This window comes from Telmatherina bonti (genome assembly GCF_933228915.1).
Source record: "Telmatherina bonti genome assembly, chromosome: 4".
In the NCBI taxonomy this organism is placed as follows: domain Eukaryota; kingdom Metazoa; phylum Chordata; class Actinopteri; order Atheriniformes; family Telmatherinidae; genus Telmatherina; species Telmatherina bonti.
Genome location: NC_136622.1, coordinates 20413345 through 20430819, shown reverse-complemented (window position 1 = coordinate 20430819; position 17475 = coordinate 20413345). Strand labels below are relative to the sequence as shown.

At 35.7% G+C, this 17475-nt stretch overlaps 1 protein-coding gene across 1 annotated transcript; it reads left to right on the top strand.

Annotated features, from left to right (window-relative positions):
- On the top strand, nucleotides 1-12612 carry tmem201 (transmembrane protein 201). The gene is made up of 11 exons (XM_079239264.1): nucleotides 1-181; nucleotides 929-1049; nucleotides 1194-1388; nucleotides 1479-1658; nucleotides 2789-3150; nucleotides 3258-3458; nucleotides 7929-8149; nucleotides 9704-9766; nucleotides 9867-10157; nucleotides 10385-10513; nucleotides 11405-12612. Exons 1-11 carry the CDS (start codon nucleotides 72-74, stop codon nucleotides 11500-11502), a joined length of 1971 nt encoding a protein of 656 aa, XP_079095390.1. The 5' UTR covers nucleotides 1-71; the 3' UTR covers nucleotides 11503-12612.
- The last annotated feature ends 4863 nt before the right edge of the window (nucleotides 12613-17475 follow it).

Genomic DNA, 17475 nt, shown 5'->3' with positions numbered 1-17475 from the left:
ATCGCCTACCCGCGTGCGCTCTCTCGCGCCGTGTTTTGTGATACGCTTTGAATACTACAATTAATTGGAAAATGGAGACTTTTAACAAGCTTGTTTTGGAATATCCTGAACTATTGTACAGTGGCGCTGGTGCTACGGCGTTTATCGCAGGTGGAGCGCTGATATACAAAATTGTCACCAGGTAACTTCAAGGTTTTGAACCGCGGTGTCGGATTTTCTGCTACCAGTAATCATATTCACCTTAGCACAACTCAATAAAAAAAAACGTGCTTTACTTGATTGTGTGTATTGAAGTCGCGATAAGCTGTAAACTGAGTTCGTTCTACATTGTTGGCAGTTATACGGTGCTACCATAAATGCTAACTCTGCTAGCTGCAGTGCTAAGTTAATTGGAATTCACGCATCAACCAATTTGTTGTTGCTATTTCTGCTTTTTTTCCCCTTTTCTTTTGCAACCCCGTAAAGCGTAGCTTTCAGTGATTTGTCCACATTATCTTTCACACGTATTATACATTTTGTAGCCTTATAACAAGTTTAAATATGGTCAGCTACAGAAAAGTTGGTGCTACAACCACTAAAAGCAACAACTAAAATATTGTAGACATTGTACAAGATCCACGAAAGTTTTAAGATGCTTCCAACTCAGTATTTAATTGGTTTAAGGAAAAAAAACGAGCCGATTAAATCTGTCAGCCAGTGTTTCGAATGTTATGTGTTGTCTTTCTGAAAAGATCTACAAATAATGAGTTTATGCTGAAAACCGGGAATAAAAGAATAGATTGTATTTTGCAGCTTACGGCAGCTCAGACAGTTTTAAAGTTATACTTGGCGAGATTACCACATGTTGACCCTGAATCCCACTGAATGAAATGCGCTTAAGTAGGTGTGATTAACATTCTAATTAAATAAACTCTCCTTTAACTTACAGGAAAAAGCCCACCCATGCACATGTTAACTGCTGGTTCTGCAATCAGAACACAGTGGTTCCTTATGGAAACAGGAACTGCTGGGATTGTCCCAACTGTGACCAGTACAATGGTTTCCAGGAGGTCGGTTCAAAAGTGCTTGCATATGTTGGTGAAATACAAATGCTGTATTTTTAAACTTATGTTGTTGTTGTGTGTGTGTGCGCGCGCATTTTTTTTTTTGTTTTGTTTTGTTTTTTTTTGTTTTGTTTGTTTTTTCTACATCAGAATGGGGATTACAACAAACCCATCCCAGCTCAGTACATGGAACATCTGAATCATGGCGTATCTGGATCACCTCTTTCTTCTGAGACACCTAAGACTTTGCATTGGGTCAATTGTCAGATGCTCCTGTGCAGGAAGTGTAACAACAACCAGTCTGTGAAGATCAAGCAGCTGGCCTCGTATATTCCAAGAGATGATGTATGTGCTATGTTCATTTTTAATTTATACGAATACATTGAACACCCTGAGAAAGTTTAATGCTACATTATTTGTGTTTTTCCGTTGTAGGAGAACTATGATGAGGAAATTGAAGCCTACAAACACCACCTGGAGCAGACTTATAAGTTATGCAGACCATGCCAAACAGCAGTGGAATATTATATCAAATATCAAAACCGCCAGCTTCGTACAGTCCTCCTAAACCACCAGCTTCGGCGCACCCGAGAGTCAGACATGGGGTTTATAAAGGTCAGGACAACCTTAGGTCAAAACAATGAGAATTCTTTGAATGAATGTAAATAAACATAAGAAATACTAAATCAGGTGATGAATCAAGATTCATTCATTTTCTAAACCACTTAATCCAATCAAGATTAATCATCAAGATGATTCTCACAAATCCTACTCTCCTTAAAATAACAGCTAACCAAACCGTCAAACAACATGTATACAAACTTCTCAACTCTGATTAAGCCAGATAATATAGCTGACACTCTTTAATGGCACACGCATATACAGAATTTCCAATACCCTCTAGCACAGGGTTAGGCAACTCTAGTCCTCGAGTGCCACAATCCTGCAAATGTTAGGAGTTTCTCTGCTACAGCACACCTGGCACACATCAGACCTAAGTAGCAGACATGTGCAGAGCTTGATGTCAAATTCTGCACAAGTCTTCTAATTAGCCTTTGATTTGAATCAGGTGTGTTGCAGCAGGAAAACTAACATTTTTTATTATTATTATTTATTCAAAGGTTTGTCGTCAATGGCTTGTTGAATATTGAATAATACTGAATCTTGTGAAGGAATACATTTAAATATCACAGGAGTCTTCCCAGACATGTAAATTTAAATATTAAATTTTAGTAATCTTCTAAAACTTTATTTGTTTTTTAAGATTCATATTACATGACAATATGATCCATTATTGATATATAACTGGAAATCCCTTTATAATTCTATACTTATATTTACTCATATTTATCAAACGTACTTTTGGAAAAACAAAATGTACACAAAAGAACCTTAAACTGTCTAATTTCATACAAATACATACAAATACTAGTTTGAGTCAAAACTTATATATGTTTGCTTTCTATTTTTCCAATCTATTTATTGCTCTTTTTACCTATGTACTTAATTATCTCAATATATGACAGTACAGGCTATAAAGAACACATAAATGCTTCATAAATAACAATAACTGTAATTTTTACTAATGTGTTGAGAAATATTGAAACAGTTGATGCCAGTTCATAAAATGTGCCTGAGTTCACTCTAACCTATGCTATTACTATTGTTATTATTACTGGTTAGCTTATTCATCTTATGTTTTTAAAATGTCAGGACTAACATGGGATTTTTTGTTTCACCCTCAGAGTTCCCACTCGCTGTCCTCACCCACAGGGGTAATACTGCTAAGGATCCTCGCCTTCCTGATATGTGCTCTTCTACTTGCAACATCTTTCTATGGATTGCCGGCTCAGTCTGTTTCACCAAGTGGTCCACAGACATTAAGTGGTGGCGTCATTCCCCCAAAGCCTAAAACCCACAATGATTCCAACCTTAACGACAGTAGTGGAGCCATACCTGTTTGGCAGGGTCTGCTGGAGCTGCTTCCAGACCAGACCAGAGAAAATGCAAAGCTGGTGTGGCAACATGGAAAGGACAACCAGCTTGTGATAGTCTCTGTTGGTCTGTTGACTTGTCTCACCGCTATCTTCTTAGCAGGACCCATGAGGTAAACAGCCATATTGTTTTTGTAAAAGATTGTTCCAGATTTCAGCAATTTGATATGATCAGACATGATTATTTCTTTTATTTCTTCCATGATTGTTGCATTTTCAGATTGAGGAGAATTGATGCTGTAGCTGCTGTTCTGTGGTTTTCCATTCTGTGCCTCTACCTGTCTGAGCACTACTTGACTGACACCCCAAGCTGGATGGACACAGTGAAGCTTGTTACCATCTTCTTCTGTTGCCTTGTCAGCTTTGCTGCTGCAGTTGCAACTCGCAAACCGCTGGGCCCACGAAGAGCCAGATATCGAAGGTCAGAGTCTGAGCAGTAATCTGTGTTCACATTGTGTTTGAAAGTTGGGGTTCTAAAAAATAACCTTCTCTGAGTGGTTTGTGTTAATCAGAAGTAGACAAAATCCATAAATGGGTGTGATCCATTTTGCTTGTTTCTTTTCATTTACTGTCCATTTTCTTACCCTCAGCCCCTTATTATACTACTGTGATAATGACATGTGAATGGTAAACTTGCAAGAGGAAGATTGTATTTTGTGTGAGAAACCATCTTACAAAGGTAATATAGTTCTGCATAAACACCTCTCTGTTCTTCATCCTTCTGGTTTGCAGTAGAGTTTTAAACAAATCAGTCATTTTCTCAAAAGACAGACAAGTGAATCTTCCAATCATTAAATCAAAAGTGAAGTTTAACACTTATGCATTCTAATTTCAAACATTTAAAAGTTTAATTAAGTACACCATATATATACTTTTCTGGAAAACGGGCCAAGGTTTCTGTCATATGAATAACTTTTGAAATCTAGAAAATTAGCATTTTTTGTGACCAATTGTCTTATCTTGACAGATAAGCAAAATACAATTCAAGTCTCATATGTCAATATATAAAATGGGATTTTGGCGTTAATGTTTGCCCTGAGTCCATCGACCATACTGGAATATCTGTCTTGAGTGTTTTGAATGTACTACTTTATTTATTAACACAGTTGCTGCTGTTGGTTTGAAATGTTTGACTAACTTGAGCTCAATGCATCAAATACTAATTTGTGAAGACTTAACAAGTCAAATTGAGTACAACTTTAACCGGCCATATTCATTATATGTTTTTTTGGGGAATCACATCATTTCCTATATTGCCTCACATTATTGTCAACTCCTGATCAAGAAATGACTTGAATATTTTCTCAGTGTTCATTTAGAGTGCTATCAACCAAAATGTACTATTAATCTTGGGTTTTAGATCGTCATTAGATGGCTATAAAATCAGCATGTATATGGATATGTGCACAGGTGCAGGTACACCTCTGTTACAGTGTTGGAACATTAGAACAAAATGCTAAACTAAAAGAAACTTGTGATTGGTGTACTTGTTACCAAGTGTCGTTTTTCAAAAATATTTGAGAATGGAACAAGTAAATAGTACAAAGTTAAGATGATCAATGTCTTTTTAAAACAGTGTTTTTAATATACATTTTGAAGAACCCTAAGTAAAAAGTCCACTTATTATATCAGACCAAAAGCAGATCCATTTAAATGCACTCAGCTACAATCCTGTTAAGCTTTTGTGTGCCTGGTGATTTGGTGTCTGTGTTTCCATTGTTACTTGCAGGATGGAGTTACACTTGTGGTTGTTTAGGTCTGACTTTTGGCCCCCTTCTTTCAGTCTCAACCTGGATCTATAAGAGATAAATAATGGTTGTCAGATATGAATGAGATGTGTAAGCCTGGGAGCATGTCTGTATCACTTTAACTATGGATGCTAGCCATGACCTTCAACTTTATATGTGAATTAAGTGTATTTTAGCCAAAACTTTAAAAAAAAAAAATAAAAAAAACATGACAAAAAAAACCACACTTTTTGTGTGGCATAACAGTGCACAATAGAAGAATTTAACTGGACAGTGAAAGCTATACTCATATTGTGTTGTATAGCAATTTACTCGCCTCATGATGCGCTGCATATAGTGTGATGGTTTGGTGTGCCTGAGCTGGACCAAGGAGTTAAGAAAATGAGTGGGTGGATGGGTTTGGTCAGCTTTAAACGGTCTCTAGTCCACTTCTATGGATGATGTGGTTCTGTTTGGAATTTTATAGACATACAATGCAGGTGAAGCATAGCTTCAAAGTAAAAAAATTTCCTTTGAGATTTTCTACCATAACTGGCCCCAAAGAACTTCAGCACTAGTTTCTTTTGGCCACAGCCTAATTGAAAGTGCATCTCTATTGTAAATGGGATCCATCGGGTAGCTGCTGTAGGGGGAAAAGCTGCCCGCTGCAGTGCCTGTTCAGAATTGTTCTATGAACCAGCAGATTATGCAAATATGGCAATTAGGTATCAATACCCATTTCAATTAATTAATTAGATACTACATTTTAGTATCAATTCGTATCAGTCTGTATACACACACACACACTACCTGTCAAAAGTTTGGACATACTTTCCCCATTGGATTTGTTGGGAACGTGTCCAAACTTGCATTTTGGTTGGTTTTTTTTTAAACACTAGTTACGATTAGCTGTGCTGAAAACAAATTATTGATCTGACTACTCCAAAGGTGTTTGGATTTGCTTTTAAAAAAAGTCATTTCTGATGGCCTTGCAACATCAGTACTTGAAATAAACTTAGAAATTTCTCTGACTACATGCATGAAGTCCATGGATTGTTTTTTACACTACAATAATACTAACTAGCTAAAGTTAAGAATTATTCCTTATTTTTTATCCACAGTATTTAATTATTTCATTACTTGATTTTTAAAAAAAAAATTTTTAACCATAATGTAGCATCTTTGATAGATGTTGTATTAGTTATTTAAAGTATTAATGAACACTGCATGCACTAACATTTCACTTATCAGTTTGTGTTGTTGAGTCTTTTTGAATGAGTCTGGATATTATTTTAAAATGTGAAGCGGTTACTAACAAGCACCAAGATTGGTTCTGATTTTTAGAACAGTGTTATAATAGTGGTTAATAGTAATATTTTGTGCTGTGTATAGATGCAGTGAAGTTCTTAAACCAGCACCTTTGGTGCTGCAGTATTCAAAGTTGACATGCTGAGAATGTTAAGAAATTAAAGATGCAGCTTGTAGACGATGAGGAAAAAAGAATCCCAGCAAATCACCGCACTGTGCTGTTGGTAATACTGTGATTGGACTTTTTTCCCCCTCAGATTTATAAAGTAAAACAAAAGCAAATAAACACTTCAGTCCACTGCGAAGAATTGCTCTGACCCATAGTTATATGGAAATAATGCAGTCTTTATCTGAACCATGTGACAAACTGTATTGTTTTGTCTAAATTATTTGATTTTAATATACAATAGAAACATGTCTCAACTAATCGTGCTGTACTGGAGAACGAATATGCTGGAGTGGGATCTTTTAAAGTCGTAGTGGTCTGCTCTGTGACATACTTCACAGAGCAAATTCCTTTTTGGGGTATGGAAATCACAATCTACCAAAGTTTTACTTTCTCTTCCCAAAACTTTGTTTTCCATAAACCCTCAATAGGCATGATTCTTACAATCTCTTTGTTAGATCTGGTGTATGTTTTATGTTTTGCATGTTTCTAATAGAATTCCTGTATCAATATCAACTGTATGAGTGTTAGATTTTAGAGTTGGAAATCATTTCATTATGTTGCACGTAATTCTAGATGCACCATATTTAAGCTATTGTATGACATGTTTTTACTACTATAAGCTATTAACTTTGGGAGCAACAAACATATTTGTTTTTGTTTTTTTTAGCAGTGATGGTTCCCATTTTAGTATTGGGCCTCGTAATGTACATGTTTTTACTCCTCTGTTACCACAGGTACCAAATATGTAGCTAATAAATGTGATTTCTGTCAAACCTTAATGTTTTAGTAATGTATGTGAGAGAAACAAGAAACCCATTATATGAAAAACAAAGGAGTTAATATGCCAACTCTTTATTTTATAACTTATAGATAATTACAAATGCTCTCACTTAAATCGGTTGTGTTTGTAAACCTGTAAACCACAAGATCAACTGACTACATCTCTAATGTTGTGGTCAACCAGTGTATATCCTGTAGCAACCGTGGAACAACATTGACTTTTATTTTTGTTTTTTGTAGCCATGCTTGCTGTATGATGAATTCAATAAACATGTAGTGAAAGAATATGGCTTATCCTTGTTCTTGAAAACGAAAAACCAATGTCTTGTTCAAGTGCTCATGTTTCTTCTCAGTTTTTCTGCTCTGCATTGAATTTCAAATTTTGACAATCAGGACTCTGTTTTTTTTTTTGTTTTTTTTTATTCATTTATTTTATATGAGCCTTTGTGATATCTTAGTTGTATCATAACACCTGATATTGCTTTTGCAAATGATTTTCTTCAGATTTTTTTTCTTTAGACACTTAGAGCTCTCCTATGTTCAAGTGAAACTACAGTGAGTTCAGTGATGGGTTTGCTACAGGCATCTATAGTAATTTAGTGTTCACTAGAACAGAACATTACAGTTCTGTGGCACAAAATTTATCTGATTTATTTCTGGCATATTAATCATTTATTGTAAGTATTTATTTTATTGTTGTATGCTGACATAAGTATGGTAAGATAATCACATGTACGTTTGGTTTACAAACCAAAAATCCAGTTTGTGTTTTGTTACTGTGTTAGGTGATTGTTAAATGTTGCCCAAATGTTTTCGACTCTTAATTTCTTTTCTGATTTTCTATTCTCACATTGAATAAAGGGGTTCATTTCAAGTATTAGATGACTGTGTTGCTCTCGTGTTGCAGATACCTTGCAGGCAGCGCAGCAGTCCCACCGTTCGCCTGCCAACCTCCTTTCCACACTCCTGACCTGACAGATTCCTTCATCCCCACACCACCCCCCAACCTGTCCAAGATCATCAACCGCCATCTTGGTCCAAATGATCGCAAGGCATCTCCCTCTTCTCTGCCTGGACGTCTCAACCGAGCCCTTTGCCTTGGAACAATGCCCTCCCTCACTAGGACAGGTAATGCAGATTTACTTTTTTCACTTGAAAGTAAAAAAAAAACAAAAAACAACTTTTTATTAAGAAAATGTTTATTTTGCACCAAATTGAACTTTGCATTCACTAGCATAAATTAAAAATTGCTTCTGCTTATTGGGTGCAGTATAAAAAAATGAAAAAGAAGCCATTTTATATTCAGTCTTCTGGTGGGAATACTGCTTATTATTTTCACCTTACTCAGACTTTTGGGGTTTCATGTGGGCTTAAGTGGAAAAAATTGCTATTGATATAAGCTTTCAGACTGCTTTTTTGTTTTTGAATCAAAGTTATTTGCCTAAGAATAAAAAGAAAAAGGAGGAAGACATTGCACTTCAACTTGTAAACCCTTGGTGGCGTGCTAAACCCAGAATCCAATTATTGCAAAAATTACAAAACAAACAAACAAAAAAAAAAAGTTCTCTTTCCATATTTAAATGAAAGAGAACTAAAGTACTCATTTGGGTTGTTCATTCAGCTCACACTACAGATAAATGAATGCTAACAAATTTTGTCAAAAATTCTTGATCAATTAGTTCATCTTGGCTATTGCTCAGCAGTATGGTCCACTGCTTCATCTGACTCAGGTGCTTCATCATGGAGTAGTACACAAGCGCTAGGTGGTAATTATGTCACTTTATTTCATAAAGATAGATTATACATTGTTAGTATTTTTAGGAGCAAAATTGTAACTAAGACCCTTTTGAAACTATATAACAATTCAAAGTTAAGCAAAGATATACAAATATACAATGAGACATGCTATAGCCAATAATTTCACTTTACCTATTGTAAAAAAAAAAACAAAAAAAAAAAAACAAAACAAACAAATTTGTAAGAAATAAATCCAGTTTTAAATATATACATAAACAATACTTTTTAATGTCCCCATATTACCACTTCATGATATATTATTATGCCGTTAGTCTCTATAAGGATTTGTTTTAGCACTGTTGTTATTATGCTATTATCATTGTGAACATCAGTATTTATGTCAACGGATTTACTTAAGCTGGTGTTGTGCATGGTGCTAAAATATTTAAGGCTGCCATTGTTGTTATTAATATTATTATTACTTGAATATGCTGATAGGTGCATTTTCTGCATATCAAGGTAGCACCTATTTAGATAACTTTTGTATCATTGAAAAGTGTTTATAGTGCCTTGTTGTTTTGATGATTATCTGTTTTGATTATTTGAATGGTTACTAAGTGATAGACCCTAGGAAGAATAGCTGCACCTTCTCGCTGATGCTAATGTGGATCCAAATAAAAGAAAGAGGGCATGTCTTCAAGTCTGATTTAAAGATGCTCTGCAAAGTAATTTACCTTTTTTAAGGAGTGTGGATTAAATTATTTACCAGGTAAGACCTTTAGACAATGACTCAAGTAAAACAAATGTAAAACGTTTTCTTCAGAACATATCTATGTAATTATTTGTGTACAAGATATTACCTACCTTTATTTTTGCTTAACATTTAAAATTAAATGTTGTTCCAAACAGTACGATTGTATAAGATATTTCTTTTTTATTTCTCAGGTTCTGGCTACCTGTTTAGTGGGAGCAGACCACCATCACAGTATAAAGATTCTCCACCTTCGGGTATTAAAACACTTGATTCTTAGATCTTTTATCATAAATTCTTAATCATCTCTCAGATTAAAACTTTATTTTTCCATCTCTTGTGTTTTTTCACCTATAGATTACTTTTCACTAAAGTCGGGAAGCCGTCCATCATCCCCAGGTCCTTCTCCAACCCCTTCAGTAGCTGGTTCAGTTGCATCCAGTTCAGGTTCTGCCAGACATCGGCGTCCCCTCATTAGCCCAGCACGGCTTAACATCAGCGGCCAGAAACTTCGGCTTTTCTCATCGGAGCCAGAACTTGCGCAGATGTCTCCACCTATGTCTCCATTTAGCTCCAGTGTGGAGCCGGCTTCTTCTGTTTACAGTGGCTATGTTTCCTGTGACATTTCTCCCTACCAAAGTCAAAATGGTAAGTACAGCTAGATGAACTAGAGAAACGCTGTTAGGTTATTGTAGAGGACTTGCAGCAGTTTGATGTGCTCTGCCCTATTTGTCATTCTTGAAGCCCCCATGAGGGGGCAGTGGTTAACATTGTGAGGTCCTTTATGTAGGCTCTATAGAGTGAATTGATTGTGACGCTGAGGTAGGATTTGGTCACTGAGGCTTCATGATTAAGTTGCTACAACTGATTTGCAGATTTGGGCACCTTCTTGAGAGATGGGAGTGTTATTGAAGAAGAAGAAAAAAGAAGCTGCTCATCAGAGTCGTCTGCATGCCAGGTTGGCACCACAACTCAAGGTTCAGAGGCCATCCCTCCTTCAAAAGGTAGGAACTGCACTCGTTCAGACTGGCAGAACGTAGACAAGGAAGCCAGAAATGATGTTATTGACAACTACTTTTCAGATAACCATCTTGGTCTCGTACTAAAATAGTTCTAATATCGAATAGCATGTCAGTGTTGCCATGAAGGCAGGGATGTCCAGCTCTGGTCCTCGAGGTCGCAAATTAATGAGTCAATGTGCTAAACATCATAGGCTAGTGGATCTATTTCATTTGAGTCGGGTTTATTGGAGCAGGGATACATTGAAAACCTGCAGGGTGGTGGCCAATTAAAGCTTTTGGACACCCCTAAATTAGGGTTTTATTGATTAAGGAAAGAGAGAATGAGAGATGTTTGAACAGTGCTGTTTTGTTAATTTATATGTATTCCTCAGAGGAACTGATGAAACATTAGATTAATCCACTGCTACTGTTTGTTCAACAATTCACACTTCTACTAGAATATAACCAAACCAGTCAGAACTCAGTCACAAAATGGTAAAGGACAATTTACATGGGAGAGTGACATTTTCATTTGCCACCAAATTGATGAAAACCAGTACGTGTGTGCAAATAGGCTAAAGACAAAGTTCTCTATACTCATTTGTTTTTAATCAAGTAAAAATATGCACATAATCTTAATGAGATAAGATAACTCTCAGATCCTTTTCTGCAAGATGTGATGAACTGTTAGCAGTAACTTTCTGCTGGTCTGTTGTTGGCAATCCAGTTATCTTGCTTCTACTTTTACGTCTCTTTAAATTGATTGATGTATATGTTTTTTCTGATGGAAATTATTAAGCTGACAACATAAATGAAAAATATGCATGTTTAGAACCTTGATTTTAAATAATGATGATGAATCTTATTAAATTCTTAAACTTTGTGTCGTTTCAGGTTTTGTGAAGCATCTTCTTTGGCCGGGACTTTTGTTGGCGAGCCTCACGGCAAACCTGTTGTTTGCCTGTTTCTATACGTACCATAACTGGAGATGAAGATTCTTTGGGTCTGGTACTATTTTCTTATTACTTCTACAGAGGGACTGAGCCTCAGGACGTCTGAAGAATTCTGCCCTCTGGACGTTCCAGAAACTTCTGCCTTCTGGTTGTTGCTCATTGTTTTCTGTTGCTTGTCGTTAACAGAGATGCAAGCCAGCAGAGTTTCAATAACAAACTACACTTTTATTGGTATAAGAAGAACAGTATGAGTTTAAAGTACATCTTGAATTTGATTAATTACTTTGTGAACTTAGTTATTTTATTTTATTTTATTTTCCCTTTTGGTCAATGCTACTCTCACACAAAGACAGGCACAACTTATTTTAAAGGAGTCAGTTCAGGTTCCGGTGCTTGGTGGTATTTTAAAATCCATGCTGTGAAATGTGCAATAATGTACTGTTCAGTCGATGCTACTTGGGTACTGACGATCGCTTCATCATTGCTTACACTGATTTTGATAGAGGTCTTCTCTTCAACTTTTTTTTTTTTGTACAGTAGCCAAAATCTGAAATACATAAATGGGGGGAAAAAAACTAAGCAGCATTGTTTTTGTTTTAGTGTTTTGGGGTTTGTCATACAGCAAGATTTGTATTTTGACATGTAGGCAATTTCCACTTTGTAATGTAAGAATCTCGTAGAACCATGTTAGCTGTTGACTTTCTATGCACTTTCAACAGTGAAAGGATTTACCGGTGCTCTATTGTTACCAAGTTCAGGGTCAACAATAGTTTTGTTAATCTTTTACTACTGGTATGGATCATTTCTCATCTGTAAGGAGAATTGCTGGTCATTTTCAATCGATTGCTGCGTAAAAAAAAGCCACTGAGGGAAGCTTTACAGCTAACTCAGCGTATGACCTAATTTTTCAAGACTTCTCAAACATCTTAGTCCAACATCTGCAGTATAACTACTTGGTTGCACTGGTGTCTTATTTGTTGCGTTTTGATTACTTGATGTTAAAGTGAGATGAGTGAGCACTGATATTGAATATTGTTTATGCATATGTTGAACAAAGAATAACAAAAAGTTGCACGTTTTGTACTTGTGCAAGCTGTGTGCTATACTTTACTTTGCTTTTCATTCAAAATGGTATAAAACAATTGTGGAGTGGCCACACAATTTTCTTCTTTGTTGGAAATTGTAGGACTGCTTTGGTAAATTATAGATTGTACCACAGCTGTTTTTTTCTGCTGAAATACATATAATGCAGTTTGTTTTGTGTTCATTTTTAGCAGAACTTTATAAATAATGTAACTAATGTAAAATTTGAGTTTCTCAAAGATGGATAAAAATGCTACTGAAAGAACTCTGAAAGACTTTCCAACGGCAGCCATGAAATTGGTTTCCAGACAGCTTTTTGAACTTACTGGATGCATTTGTAGCTTTTGTGTATTCAGGCACATTTAAGGTTTGTTTATTTAAATATCATGATGCATGTTCAAATATTAATTCACTTAGAGCCAAGCAAAACTGTGTGGAACAAAAGTAATATTTCACTAAATTTACAGTTTTTATATATATATATATATATATATATATATATATATATATATATATATATATATATATATATATATATATATATATATATATAAAAACTGTAATTGGAGTACATCATAAGTTATATTTTTTACATTATTTTACATTATTCAACCATTATGTTAAATCCCAAGCAGTCAGTTTCAGACTCTTATGAGATGTTGACATTTTTACTATTTACACTACAGTAAATGACGTTTTATTTCTACTATGTTCAGCAAAACAAATGTTTGGATGTGATTGTTTGGAACAAAGTTGGATTCATCTGCCATGCCTATCAATAAAATTGTTTTTCCCCCAAACTTTGTGGTGCTATGTATCGACTTCTGGACTAGCTACAAAAAAAAATTCTAGATATTTTCCAGGAATTCTGTGTAAACGTTGCCATCTTCTGGGATTGAGAACACATTGTACCACCAAACACTCCGGCTTCATCTGACTTGTGAGTATTTCAGCCTGCTGGCTGGTTGTGCAAACATATTTCATCACAACTGACTCAGAAAGTTTGACGAAACTAGTTTGACAGTGGAGATTAAGCATGGACTGTGATGCACAACTAAAAGTATTGATTAAGACAAGTGAAACTTCTATTGTGCTTGGAAAAGAAACTGGACATGCTACCAGGTTTTTTTCCCTAATTCCTCTGCTACAGCTTGTTTTACACCGGAGGGGAAACATCATTTGCCAGTATTTTAATCATTTTAATTTTTTTTTTCTACTTTAAGAAGATAAAAAGCAGCTCTTAATTCTTCCTTAAATTAATAAACTTTTTAAATCTAAGGAAGATTTGACATTTTGAATTTTTTTGTTTGTTTTTTTTGTTTCTGTCCACAGCCCTGTGGTCAACATTTTATGCTTTAAATGTACCTATGAATAAGCTTAAGTTAGTTCAATTTTTTTCTGAACTGAGATAATTTATTTCTTCCCTTTAAACGTTTACTTTTCATGTTTCTCAACTAGAAACTTGACAGTTATTTTTGTTTTAGAAGTTTTTCCTAATATGAAATAACCATCCTTTCATCACAGGTAGGCTGTGGGAGATCCCTTATTCCTTTTTTGGAGGGGTCTTTTTTTTTTTTTTTTCTCATTTTGCTTTTTGTCATAAAAGCGTATTATCTGCTTCCCTATTTAAGTTTGGTTTGGGCTTCCCCCTTCTTAGTTACCCTCAGATTAACTTTCCTTTTTCCTTCTCAGAAGTGCACTGCCTATTTAAACTTTACCTCCCCTGAAATGAGGAAGGCCAGGTTTACCGCCGTTATGGTTGAATGATGCTGTTTAGCCTCTGAGGCTGATGTACTGTCATAAACTTTGACATCCAAACTGGATTTGCTGAGAGTCTGAGACGTTGTGCTTGGATTTTCTCCACTCTCTCTGAGCATTGTGTGGTCTGGATCCTCAATATAGCATTTATTACATTTAGTGAAGATCAAGTAATTGAGTGGATTTGATTAACCGTGCACGGCTGCTGTCACTTTGCTTCTTTGAAACAGATTGTGTGTATTAAAGAAGTAAAGATGGGTTTATCTTTTTTTTTTTTTTTTTTATGCTTCTGGATTTTAGTTTTTGTTTTTTATTTTCTTAAAAGATAATGTCATTTCATGGAATTCTTTTTATTCAATTTATGCATGATTTTACACCAAAGGTTATATGCAAGCACTATAAAAGACAGCCTGGGAAAACAGGGTTTGCTGCTTAGAAAGAACAAAGTGGAACCCGAAGTTAATGACAACAAGAATGTTTTTTTATTTAAATATGAAGTGTAAAAAGTGAGGATAAAAGAGGCACTTTGTGCACAGTGAGAATATTCATTTCAACAAAATAACTATCAAAAGGGGTCTTGTGATCTAAGCCATTTAAAGAGGTATTTTCTTTTTAACACCCAAATTAACATAAATCATCCAAATACTGTTTTGTACCTTCATAATATTGTGTGTACAGATGACTTGGGAAGTTGTGATGCACACATGAAAACAAAGTATTTCCAACACTGACGTTCAATGTAGTGTTGCAGATTTAAAAACATACAATAAGCTTTTTGGTTTCTAAATGGGAACTTATAAAATTACATCAGTTCTTTTATTATCACTGCTATCTGGTTTTGATTGGTCTGATTGCAGATACTTTCTTTCATTTAGCCCACTACAGCGTTTGAAAAGGCTGCGAGAGCACTGTATGTCCAGTGATTAATTCTGTGCTGCTGTAGAAGTTTATGATGATGACAATTTAACCTGTGAGTAGAAACTCTCAGAATCTTCCAGCAGCCTCTGGCAGCCTGTGGCAACTCATGGCAGGTTGTGTGGTATGTTGCCACAGTCATGGTTTGAGCTTGCTGTCCAGTACCAAGTTTATAAGTTTAAAGGTTTAATGCATCCAAATACTTCACAGTTTGGAAGGTTATTACATAAAATTATTAATACTAATAATGAATTAATGGTTTGTTCCATCTAATATATTTTCTTTAAACTTTTGACACAGGGATATGTATTATTTGTAGCATTGTATTCATTTATATATAACTTTTACACATGACATGTACTTTTATACAGAAAATGGAGGAGGTCTGGAAGTGACACCCAGTTTCAGTAGATGAAGAGGTTTTTGAGGGATGGAAATGGAGATGTAGCTATTTCTACAGCCAGCCATCATGTTAACTCTTTGCCTAACAAGAGTGATGAGGACTCGATGAAAAGAGAGAATATACATTTTTCATATAAGACCTGTAAATATCAAATCCTCGGCTACAGCTTTTGTTCCGTGTGAGGTTGTCTATGACATGGTTGCTAGGAGACACACTAAAAATCCTGAGGAACTTTTGCATTAATAGCATAAGACTTCAATGACATATCTCTGATGGATCCTCTGAGGGATGAGAAGGACAGATGTACACAGAAGATGACAATAGATCATCCACTTCACAACACCTTGATGAACCAAGACATGATGTACGGCTCCTCTCTGTTCAATGAAGGATAGAGAGATTCAGAAGATCCTTCATGCCTGCAGCCAATAAGCTTTTTAATTCTCATTCTGTATATGGTAGATGAGCTGTCAAACAATTTCCCTTTGGGGAAATATAGTAATGCTTATTATATCCTTCTTGACAGCAAAATGAAAAATGTAAACGAGCAATGTGTTGTGGGCCTCACATCTTTGAATACACTTACTTAAAGCAGAGTTTAAACCATCTGTGATATGTTTGCCTGTTTGTGACTGGCTGCTGTTCTGCAATGTTATCCTTTGCTGTTTTTTTTTGTTTTTTTTTACGGTTTAATCTAATTGTTTTGTTCAAATCTGTCAGATCCAACTCTGGCAGTTCAAAACTTGCACAACACTGAAACTTGTAAACCCACAAAAATATATGGTGTCTAGTCTGTGGTGTCCAGTTTTCAGTTGTGTTGTGTGAATTTGCAAGAAAGACTGAGAAGTTGTTGCGTGCCAACCACTATCTATCTGGCTTTTCACGTAACCTGTTTTTCACCGGGTAAGCAAGGTCTGTGTGCATGAGTGTAAGATTACATGAAATATGTCATTGGTGCCAAATTCCAGTTTACACTGGCAGGACTCGTCTTGTGTTGCAAGAAAATTTTACTTGGCAAACTGTTGCCAAATGTTTGCAGTTTCATGCACCCAAAGCTCTGTTACTGTGGAAACAAGATGTCAGAATGCAACCAAACTTTTGCGTTTTACTGTCTCAGAGCTGAAGTATAAACAACACCTTTGTAGCGGAATATGCGGTCTCCTAATCTTATGTTTTTATCATCAAACGGTAAACATGGATGTCTTGTACAGTATCTAGCAATTTCAGGAGTTGCTCATACTTTCATATTTGCTTTAATAAATGTTACTGCAGCAACTATCACTACACATTCACAACTTGACTTAGGGTTTTGTTATGAATGTTCCCCTACAGACAGGCAAATTATTTACGACATATGTCTGGACATTTTCAGTCAACAGTTTCTCATCCTCTTCGTAAAGTTCCAGCATGAGCCTCATCATTTATATCTCCCTCTAAAACCAACTCTGTTAAGACACTTTGGAGTGCCCCAGTAGTATCAAACACTTGACATTGGTTTTCAGCTCAATGAGAGCAAAACTGTCCCTTAAATAAACATTCAGGTTATCAGATGACACCGGAATCAACCAAGTTTAGCCTCATTCTTGCGGAGAGGATGGCCACATACCAAAACGTTTCAAAGTGACTGTTATACACTTGTAAACTGGACATTTAGTGTTATTGTTGGAAGAATATTTTTGTTCATGTGAGTTAACTTGTGTTGACTGTCTTTGTTTATAGCTTATCGGGCCAGAAAATGCATACACAGGAAGTGAAGACCTTTTCAAGACCCCCACCACAGAGCTGTGGGTAAGCTAAAAGACAGTAAACAGGCCACACATATGAACATGTGATCAAGTTATTGTTGTGTTCGC